The sequence below is a fragment of the Pelmatolapia mariae genome, linkage group LG1 (genome assembly GCF_036321145.2).
Source record: "Pelmatolapia mariae isolate MD_Pm_ZW linkage group LG1, Pm_UMD_F_2, whole genome shotgun sequence".
NCBI classification, from domain to species: Eukaryota; Metazoa; Chordata; class Actinopteri; order Cichliformes; family Cichlidae; genus Pelmatolapia; species Pelmatolapia mariae.
Genome location: NC_086227.1, coordinates 37,669,733 through 37,681,737, shown reverse-complemented (window position 1 = coordinate 37,681,737; position 12,005 = coordinate 37,669,733). Strand labels below are relative to the sequence as shown.

Genomic DNA, 12,005 nt, shown 5'->3' with positions numbered 1-12,005 from the left:
GATATCTTCACTCTTGAATGGGATTATATCTAAAATATGTGGAGCCTTCACTCTTTTCCATCCTGACCCAGTTGGTTTCGTTATCTTGAGATATTCATGTAACCACTGACTTGAGCTGGGCTGCCCAAAATTATTTTTTTTCAGGTTTTCAAATTCAATTCCAGTTTGTTTGTTTGTTTTTCCAAATGACTTTAGATAGTCATTTATTTATTATTTTAAATGTAGATCAGATAAAGACTGAAACAAAACAAGTCATCTAGGTAATCCATTCATTTGTATTGTTTCTACTTGTCCTATGGGGGGAGGATTTCACATGTTTTTAGGCTGGCTTTTATTTCACCCATCAGCTTTCGATAGTTAGCTTTGAAACATGTCAGAGGTTATGACAATCCCTATCTGAACTCACGATGACACCAGAAACCTAAATGTAGGCCAGTGTCCCACCAACATCAGTGTCTGAGATTTCGATTGACTGATCCGATAACCTCCATATTCACTATTCTAAGTTAGGGAATAGGGATAGAAGAAACAAGGTCATATCATCATTTACAGCTTTAATGTTGTAATTCTGCCATATTTAATTTAGGTTTAATATTTAAAGCAGAGAACTGGAGTTGACCATCTTGGCTGACCCCTCTCTGAACAATATCCCTTCCCTTTGACATGTGAGTCTGACTTTATACGTATAACCATTATCCAGTCCACAAACTTTGGATGGATTCCCATAACAGTCAAGGTTTTGTACAAAAACTCTTGATATGTCAGCCACCGTGTTCTCCAAGCTTAGTCGAGTATCTTTTCTTCAGCTCTGTAGTCAGAAATATCTCACTGTAATGGATCTTGGAGGGCAAAGTGCTTCAGCTTCATGGTTTGGGATCTGAGACCTGTTTTGACACAGGTCTACATCCTTCATTAGTTCAAGTGATGTGAGCAGCAGGTTTGTTAAGAGATTACTCATTTCATTCTCATATTCCCCGTCTTCTTTCACAGCGTGTATAGGTTGTCCCATCTTGATCTTGACTCCAGGTCATCATACTTGACCCATAACTTTTCTTCTCTGTGTCCTAAATAACGAACAGCTCTTACATGTTGGAGTATTTTGTCCTCTACTTCACTCAGTCTCTGTTCAATATTCACATCTTCTTGTTCTAGTTTTGTTGTACACTCCAGTACACTCCACATCGCATAGAGTGGCTTCCACCCTCAATAAAGTGGCCTCCGTGTCTAGGGAGGCCTGAGTGTGCTCTTTCATGAGTTGTGCAACTCAGTTAGCACAGCAGCCATGTTTTCTTCAATGCATGTCTCACCGGTGTCCATTTGGTCTTGTTTATCATCTTTTTCTTGTGGCTTTGCTTTCTTTTCTGCCTGTTTGGTTTGAGCAGACATGGTAGGTTTTCTCAAAGGCAGTTTGCATTAATTGTTTGACTGTTTGTTAAAAGGTTTCTCTCCCACAGCAGGAGAATCAGGCTGCTTCTCCTAGCATGACATCACAGAAGTCCTTTTGTTAACAATTTTCTAATCTAGCAGATTCAGATTATAACTGATAATAATAATAATAATAGTAATAGTCACCAAAATGTGATGGGTTTGGGCTGTTTGGTTACACAAAACTCAAGGGTTTGGTTAGTTTAGATTATTTTGAAATATTACCACATGAAATGGCCTTTAAATGTAAAGGCCCTTTCATATATGTAATCTCAGTCAGTCTCAATGTGTTTAACCTTTACTAATGGAATTTCAGCTTAAGATCTCAGAGAACTGCAAAAACTATATTTCAAAATTCAGATAAAGCTAATATTTTAGACTTTGGTTAACTCTTAGATTAAGTGGGTATCTTCCAGGGAATTTTGAGCTTAAGAAGGCAAATGCTTAAAAGGAAGGAATATCTTTGAGGCCAGAGTCTAAGCAGTTAGAGCTGTTAACAAAAACATTTCAATTGTGCAAGTTAACATGTAGATGGGAGCCAATACACAAAGGACCAGGACTAACAAACTGCTCTACGTAAGAAAACCCAAACTAATTTCATTGTAATCAGCACTACGAGACTCAAAGTTCATCTCACAGAGAACGAAGTAAAAGAACGCACACACACACATATATATACAAAGGGGTGGGCAGGGTGATTAGGTTTGTGAGCGTAGAGAAGGAGACAGAGCCTAGGCATTAAGAGACAAGACAGGGGGCTCAGAATGGGCTCAGCGGATACAACGTGAGGGATCGAGGCTAATGTCAGCTCCCATCAGTCAGTCCAGAGGGAGAAACAAGGACACAGGCAGACAGAGAGACAGTCAGGAGGGATAGGGGCTGGCGGGGGGAGAGGGTAGTAACTCCTAACGCAGTGTGGCAGCCTTTGCACCTGGCTTTGATCCAACCTCACAACTGACTTCTGCTTTCTCCTTCCCAGAGGCTTCATTGGAGGCGGTGCACAGATGCCCTCCTGCCTCAAGGCTTGTGATTTTACACAAATAAATGGTAAATGGACTGCATTTATATGGCACTTTTCTAGTCTTATCAACCACTCAAAGCGCTTTGCACTACATGCCACATTCGCACACACACACTCACACAGTTTATTCTATCACATATTTGGCTGGATCTGAGGCATTTATACGAGATTCAGTATCTCGCCCAAGGACACTTTGATATGCGGGGAGGGAGCCAGACGCTCTAACTTCTGAGCCACAGCTGTCCCTTAAATAGACACAAAAGGGCCAAATACTTACTTTATATGATGAAGTTTTATATGAATAACTGAGACAAAAGAGTGAGAACTAACTGTGGCTTTGTCTTTTTTGCAGTCCTTCAGAAGAGGTCAAACAAATGAGGATTTTATGAAGCCCTAATGATTACTTGTAAGATTCGAAGAATGTTTTCTTTAACAAAATGCTTTGATAAAGCAAAACACCAAGGAGAGGCTGGTGGCATTATATCTTCCATAAAAGACAAATGCTGTAAATGTTTTGGAATTCCTAATTAAATCTAGTAATTATATAAAAACACACCGGTTTTTATATAATTACTAGATTTACCGGTTTTTCTTTCAAACATAATAACACACAAAGTATTAATAAGGACAGAAAAGCATATTGTTATTTAAGCACATTTATGTTTAGTTCTCAGCTGAAACATAATTCTTTGTTGACTTCATTGTACTCAAAGTCATTACTTGTCTTTATCATAGCCACTGAAATACACGATTAACTTCAAGCTCTCATACCGTATATGAAAAATCAAAACTTCTTGTGGATGACTGACAAAAAGTTCAAATGATTTCATGAATTCTAAACCAGTTTCAGTTCAGGACTCCTTTCAGTGATTAGAGGAGAAGCTGAAGGTAACAGAAGGTAAACTTTCACACTATCTTTCCCAGGATCAGAACAACAAGGTTGAGTTTAATCTCTAGCAAGCCAGACTTTTCCATTTGACCACAAGATTACAGTGCACGGCTTATCCGACTGACCTATGGGAAGAAAATAACAATCTCCGTTATCAAATGACTATATGATGAATAATACGCAGAGAAATGTTTGCTGCTTCCTGCTCCTCAAACATCAGACAAAAGCATGCAATTGACTGAACAGAGCTTCCCCTCACAGCTGATGCTTTGAAGCATCAGCCAGATCCTTGTTTCGACTGTGCTCTTGGTTAATTGATGAGAAAGGCTGAAATCAGAGGTGGAGTAATCCTCTTTTCAGTTTAGGGAACCTATGTGTGACGCAGGTCTAGTTTTCTGGGAAGCGAGACTCTTGAAGAATGTAAGAATTAATAATAGCAGCAAGCAGCCACAGCCGCTGTGGAGTACATGCTGACAGGGCTTATTAAGGTGCTGCAGATATGTCTGAAGCCTGATGTATAGTCCTGTGTTGAGCTGCCATACAGCCCACGCCATAGTGGGAAACGTCACTGCATTTATACTTGTATACTGGTGTGTATGTATGGTGTTGTACAGTGTGCACTAATCTGCACTACAGTGCAGATTAGGGCTGCAGTGTAGTGTACAAATTTATTACCTATAATATACAGTTTTCCTGTCTTATAAGAAACATAATAAATGTTCAGCTTAAAAGTAAAATAAAATAGATAATGATTCAAAATAACTACTAAAATAAACACACAAATGCATTTCAGAATGCTGAGTGGTGAGACTTGCTTCTAAAAGGATTTTCATTCCACTCACTGCCTGGTAAATGCCCAAGGGTCACATTTACTAAGCGGTGCAAAACAGCGTGTGAGTGCAATCCCCAAATAGTTTCATGGGTGATTGACAAAAGTTTTGTTGTGTTCTAAACAAAGGTGCAGTCAGTTCATTTCAATGACATGTCAAATCTGCCAAGAATCCCACAATTTAGCACGAGGTTGAAAACTAAGAGATGATATTTAGATATTCTGGCAGACAGAGTGGTTATAATAGAAACAGGCTTCAATGTAGGACATTAAGATGTATGACAATATTTTGACACTGGGCTCTGTAGCATTCTTGTATTAAGACAACATATATCCCTTCAAGGGACAAAACAAATTGGAAATGCCTGACAGACAAACGTTTATTTCTATACTCGGAGTGAGCACAGCTTTTGCGCTGTCCATGGTCCTGAAATAAGCATTTTATTAATTTAACATTTTGCTGTTTATTTAAGTGTAACAAAACTTTATTAAGGAGAAATATCTTTGAGATTATAAATGGATGATCAGACAGGTTTGATGATAACAAACAAAAACCGACCTCAAACTATTTCAATACATAATAGGGTTGCTATTTAGACTTCCCATGCCTGATGTCCATCCAGGGCCTGAATTTTTTTCAGGGTCCAACGTCAACATTTTCTCTCTGTTGTTTAGCCATCTTACTCTGAATGCCATTGTACAGGCTGTGAAATTCCTGTCACAGAAGCCACAGTATGTTGAGAAGAACACGATGCCAAAAAAACAAAGATTTGGATGTTTTTTGCTACTGCTATTGCATGGCTCCTTTTGGTTGGAACTTCCAGGTCATTCCTGACTTCACTGAGCAAACTTGCAATTAGATGGCTTGGTAATCTCTATATTTTTGTCACATCTCTGTCTGGCATTCCAAATAAATTGACCCGAGTGGAGAAATGCCTCTTCAAGCACACACATCTAAATCTCTGCTATGCCTCCCCCGTTTTTTTAAGGGCGGTAAATACCGGTGCAATTAGTAATACGTTTTGCAAATGTTAGTGAAGCAATTTGCTAGATTGATTTAAATATTTTCCTCCCTTTATTTTGCATCTATATATGCATATGCAAGAGGGTCGGTTGCAACTAACTCTCAGTTCAGCATAAGTAGAGCCAATCTAATGATATCAGGTTTATCAGCTCTTCAGACCCTTTAATTGGGGGAAAAAAAAGTCATGAGTTAATTCAGAAAATGGATGTGGAAGTGTTGTTAGCGTGGCAGCCTGCTGTATGAGACCTCGTCACCTTCCCTATCCTACTTATCTGGTTCATTAAACAGAAAAAGGAACAGAAAATGCACTTTCATGATTGAATTTTAGTTATTTTTTCGTGGAACAACAACCTCCATTCACTGGGGCAGCATTAGATGACTACAGTGTGATCAGTGAAGGAAGTCTCCAGAATCTCACATATAATAACAAACTAATATATCTTCCCAATTTCTGCATATTGATCCCACAATACAGGCACCCTGGAGCGTAGACAGACGTGAGAAGAGAGAGAGCGAGGATTTTCGCACTTCTCAACAACGCATCTGCCAAAGGACAACTCTCCTGGCAGGAATAGTTTATAAAGTCCTCATGTTTGGAAAACTGCATCAGCTGGTTTTAAGCAGTTACTCATCGTGTGTTTCACACTCTGCTTCCCCCTGAGCACCATGCATTTTACTCTCTGCTTGTGTTATGTGGACATTTCAAGGACTTTTTGTTTACTACATTTTTTACCTTTCCATCAATATTGAGAAATGGAGCAGGGGGACTGAGAGGGAGCCTTAATCTCAGCAAGGCAGATTTAACTAGTCCCTTCTTTGTGCACCCTTATTGAATTCCACATTTGTTCTTGAAATGGGATTTAAAATGTCAAGGAGGGTGTAAGTAATGCTATAAGTAGAATATTTTCATAATCCCTGAGACTGTGAATCAATGAGAGTGTTTACTTCGAAGCGCCAAAAAAATCCTAGAAATAAGTGTTGCATATCCTACACACAAACACGCACACACACGGACACACACCTGTGTTGCCAGTGTGCAGTCTGCAACTCGAGATGATCTCAGAGTCATTAATCCTTGTATTACATTTTGTTATGAAACCACTAACTTACATGTTTCGTGAGTTTGCTCCTTGCTGAACTGCAGGTTAAAAGCATTTGAGTAGTTTTGACAGAGTATTCAGAGTGGTGTCTGACACTGGTGCTCTCTGGCTCTCAATTCAAGTCCCTATGATAGAACCAGGGTCTATTAAATCAATGCACTCTACAGCTAAGAGCCCTTTGATGACAGTGGAACCATTTAATAATCTTCAGTGAAGGCGCACCCTACAGGGAGAAGTTGCTGACAAATCTAAGTGTATTTTTCTAAATTAAACGAATGAAAATTACAAAAACAAATAACTACATGGAGACTTTAATTGTGCAATTATTTCATTTCAGTTTCCATTATTCATCTTAAAAAACACACAGTCTACATTTCTACAAATATTGGAATGTGTGTGCCAGCTGTTCTCCACCGTGCCTTCTCTGGTGCACATTAATTTACCTCAACCTTCTTTTAGAATGAGAAGAAAATCCTTTTATGCTCGACTCTCGCTTCCACACTTTTCTTCCTTCTCTCCCTCTGCTCTCCTCTCATCTTCGGAGAGCATCCGCTGGCCTCTCTGTCTGCTTCTATTTCAATATCTCGGAAATCATAAAAATCCTTCAGCCATGTCCCATTTCTCTAAAGCGAATTTAATTCTGAGCAGACAGCCGATGTGCCGTACATCAGGTAATGATGGATGCTGCTGAACATGTGAAGAGAATGTGCTGGCTGAGCAAAACCTCGACTAATTATTTTACCAGCATAAGTAATGGAAATAGGCTTCTCTGTGCGAGCACTGACAACAACCGAGATCCCACGAGTCAGACGAGGAGGAAGTAATAATGGGCCTAATCTTTCACTTAAAAAACATCTTTACCTTGGAGCATTGGAATTTTTGGAAACACTGGAAACAAACAGTAGAACAAACAGTAATCAGTCTGCATTCATTTTGTATGCCTGGAGATGATGAATCTACAAATAATGAGCATATTCCCTAAAATATTATTTAGTTGGTATTAGTATAGGTTTTACCTGTTACTGTAGGTAATGTAGAGTGTGACTGTCACAGACCATCAATCAGAGCGAGAAAGAATGCAGGCTGATGACAAGTGCAGAAATGTGAGCTTGGTAGGGCATAACAAAATGTGTCACGTACTTTGATATGTTGTAACAAAACTGATGCAACTTAGTGGAAAATTAAAAACCCCAAAGCTCAACTGTAAATTAGTCAAGTACAGGTTTTTGCAGACTCAGAAGCATATGGATTTATAGCCTCTTTAGGGGGAGATCAAGTTAATACTCTCCAGGGTATAATGTTCACAGCTCTAACTTAATTGTGATTTACAGCATTCTGCACACATTGTCTCATCTTCACTGAATTTATTCAAGACAGGAAGTATGGTGCTGGACTGGGACTTAGATAGCACCTTTCTACTCTGTTGATCACTCAAAGCTCTTTCTGCTGCAGGTCTCATTCACCCAGTTACACACACATTCATACATTGCTTCTATGCCTAAGTGCTTTCTAACATTCACACACACTCGCTCTTCAATGGATGCATTGGGAACAACTCAGGGTTCAGTATCCTGCACAAAGATACTTGAGCATGTGGATTGGAGGAGTCGAGGATTGATCCGCTGACTTTCTGATCGGTAAATGAGTTGCTCTACCGAGCCAAAAAATGCATATTTACTATTTTATATACTGCATAATTAGTGAACTGTTAGCTCCAGAGACAGTGACAGAAGTCTTTTGTACCTTACAAATAACAAAAAACCCATAGATATTTAAATATCTGGTCATTACAAGATTTATTTGACCAACAGCACCAATCCAACATACTTTTTATCATCAGGCCACAGTTACATTAATTAAAAACCAGAAAAAAGACAACATATAGAGTTTGTGGCTGGAGTAAGTGGGGAACTTGATCCCCCAACATTCCACATAGTGGACAACTCACTCTATCTCGTGAGCCACAGCCATTACCAAAGTCTAACATGTTTGCCTAATCCTTGCCATCAACCCACACCCCTAACCTAAACAAGCTGATTAGAGGATTAGAACATGCAATAAGTTTGTGCCTGAGAATTTCATCTTTCATCTCTCACACAAATGTACTGAATATGACACAAAACACACAAGTTATTGCTTTGGCTACATGGTAGGTTGGTAGACCTTTTTTCCTTTTACAATATGTTTTGGTCAGTAAGTCAAGAAAGTTACTTTCAGACACTACGAGAACTAATGAACTACTCATTTTGAGGCTCAGACAGCAGGGTGCATGTTCACGCAGAGTTAATCTTACCTGCCAGGCGAAGTGACCCCGAGTTGTAGATGGCGTCATCTCGGAGTTCCCTCACGTGTACGGTAACAGTGGAGACAGCATCTGGCCAAATTCCATCTGACACACGAACCTGGAACTGGTAGGTGCCCGGTGGGGCGTTCTCTTTGATGATCAGGAAACCAGTTCGCTTGTTCAGAATAAAGTAACTGATGGAAAGAAAAAAAAAAAAAAACCACACAAGCACCCAAATCAGAAAAAGAACCCATTCAAATGATTTTCTTCCATTTCACATAAGATGAGCGGTCAACAGGGGTGATGAAGTTTGTCACCCTTGTTTAACTACACATGAAAACCTGTCTTTTATTTATTCAGCCAACAACCCTCAAAAGCAAGCTGCTAACCAGTGCAGTTAAATAAGAAGTAATTACTAGTAATATAATGCATTCTGTGAAGGTGGAGGTCATTCGAGTAGCTGACAAATGCACCGACCTCCAAGCTACAGCTGACACAATCCCCTACTACTGAATGATGTGTTTGCAACATTACATTTCAGTGCAGGTGAACACGGTGCATTGACTGCGCTACACAGTCTCAACTATTCTCTAATGGCTTAGAGTCTGAGAGGGTCAAGCTGCTGAATCTATATGATTCACCAATGGAGAGGCACTGATCACATGGCTTTATGCCTTTGCGAGTTTGTAAAGAACTGTAATTTTCAGTTATTAGTGGGTTAAATATCTAACTAGAATGTTTGAATGCCTAATGTCTATGGTTTGTATAGTGTACGGGACAGTATTTAAAAAAGTGTGTTGTAGTTCATGCTTTAACCCGATGGAATGGCAAATTTGCCAAATAGCAGGAACTGGAAGTTGAATTCTTTATTTTAAACACTGGTAGACTCGTTGCAGGCTGGCTAATGCTACAGTCACAGTGGGGATCACAGTGGTACACGCAACCATACTTGTGACCTTGTTTTTGAAATGGTTGCTTCAAAATGGTGAAAACAAACAAAACAAACCAGCGTTGAGACAGAGTCACCCTGCTATCAGTTCATGATTGAATGGTTTTAGGTTGCAAATTAAGCAGTTAACCGAGGTAAATCGTCAACAGTGGAATCTCCTTCTGATTGAGGGTGTCGGATAGTCACCCTCTGGGCATCCAGCACGTCATTGTAACTGCTTGCAAATTGTCACTGGACGTAGAAATATTAAATACCACACAACTACTGATTTGTCCCAGTCATTGTCCTTGTTTTTAATTGAGTGTGACTGGGCCATATACAAATTTCTAACATGTTTATTTGCTATGATAAGAGGTAATACTCCAAAAAGGAGTTATTAGATGCCTCAAGAAAAGTCTGACTTTAGTAAAAGCTTTAGAAAATTTTAAGGTTTTCTAAATTGTAAATTCAATGTTCCGGATTACATGTCACGGAGAAGGCATTTGCAACAACTACACAAGTTGTTGAGGACATTTAATGTCATCATACCAAACATGGAAGTAATGATGTTATAGTCATGATATAGGTTGTTTATTTTTTTCTCTTTTTTCTTTCTCAACAGGTGATCCAGGTGATTAATGTATGTATTTTTTGTCTGTTTGTTTTGTTGGTTTTTGCCCTTTATCACCGTCCCTCTTCCCACTCTCTTTTTCTTTCCCTCTTTCTTTCTCCCTTTTCTTTTCCCCAGTCAAGTCTGTCCCGTGTTCAGCAAATGAAAAAACAAAACAAAACAATAACAGCAAAAAAAAAAAGAAAAAAAGAAAAAAGAAAAAAATATATAGGTTGTTTATATCGTAATATTTGTGTTTTAACTTTAGCATAGAGAGACTGCATTGAGGAGGTTTTGTACCTTTAAGTCTGGGAACTCACTGGCCGTTGTCTGTTGAATTAGTGTGCCAGTGTTTTAGGGCTTCCAGTATTGCCGGCATATATCAGGACAAAGATTTCCTTTTACATGTGCTAGTCAATGTTCAACATGCAACCAAACCTGCTTAAACATGATTGGGCAGTAAAACTATGACAGACACAGGAATGGAAGGTAAAAACTTTGCCCTGCCTACAGATTTTACATATTCACATACAAATACATACAGAGTCCTTACTAATTCTAATAATGAATTTTAGGGTGTTTACCTTACTATAGTACCTTGAGGTGACAGTTTGGTGATTTGGTGCTATACAAATGGAACTGAACTGAATTCGATACAGTCAGGTAAAAACCAAGCCTGTAAGTCTTGGTGGTTTTCAGACAAACAAGTCTTTATTTACTTTATTATAGGAAACCATCAATTTTCCCACACCTACCATATTTTACCCACGTTTATTGGCCATGTGACAATGGTATTCAATTTACAAAAATGTTGCAAGTAATCATAATCTGGAATTTCACTGAATCTTCCAACATGATTGTTTCAGTATGCTGCTGGTACACGGACCTGGATTTCCAGGTAAACTGTGAACTCCTATATACAAAACTGTTACTCTAATATTATGTAAAAAGTGTGAATTAATGAAACTGTTTATGAATATGTTACATAACATAAAAGCTCAAATTATATGCACACTTTTTCCCCTTTCAGTTGGCTGCACTTCTGATACAACTGTCCAAGCTGAAGACAGACCAAAATAAATATTCTTTCATCCCTTTCAGCCTGGACTTTTATTCTGTATTTTAGTGTTTACTCTGTTAATCAATTGCCCTCTGGGACAATAATAGAAAGTGAGCAGAGACGATGCATTAGGGAGAGGGAGGCAAGGGGAAAAATGAGACTGACTAATAGGCACAAAGACATGCAAGGAAGCAATTTTGCTTGGTCCTTGTCTCCATGCTCCCTTTGTACAGTAAATGAGCTCATTCAAGTTTAATTAGAGAGGAAATCCAAAGCAGAACCTTGGCAAATCAAATAATAAACCACTTGTGGAGACAAGAGCTGTTTTAACTCATTTTACAGCACATGCATTCATCACGTCTTAGGTCTAGCACTTAATTCCAGGATTGACATCACTGAAAGACAATTTAACTGGTTTAACTATCAGTGGTTCCTCATTTAGTACATCTGAATTTGCTGAAACCTGATTTTATTGACCCTTATGTGAACTATTTTGTTACAGGCCGTTTCTGGTGCCAACACTTGTCTTTCTTCTGGTGTCTTACCATTTTGCACAATGCTACCCCAGATGACTGTGTCTACATACACATTACATAAAACGTCACCCCATCTCTCACCTAGAGATCATTAACCCAACTCAAACTATGCAAAACTGAATCATCCCTGGACTGGCAGGCAGACCAGCTGTATGCTGGAATTAGTTTGATATCTTAGTGCTTGCATCACCACTTCAGGTGTCCTTAATGTGGCATGAAAATGAAAGAAAATCACAACTAACAAATAAAATTTAATCAAAACAAGTAATCCTCCAAGCTGCACAAATAGCACAGGTCTC

General features: G+C 38.9%; 1 protein-coding gene across 1 annotated transcript in view; it reads right to left on the bottom strand.

Moving 5' to 3' along the window:
• Nucleotides 1–12,005, bottom strand: part of LOC134631753 (neural-cadherin-like) — a 307,958-nt gene that overhangs the window by 121,306 nt on the left and 174,647 nt on the right. The window contains exon 24 of the mRNA XM_063480307.1: nt 8,582–8,766. Coding sequence (XP_063336377.1) covers nt 8,582–8,766 — 185 coding nt within the window. The remainder of the gene's footprint in view (nt 1–8,581; nt 8,767–12,005) is intronic.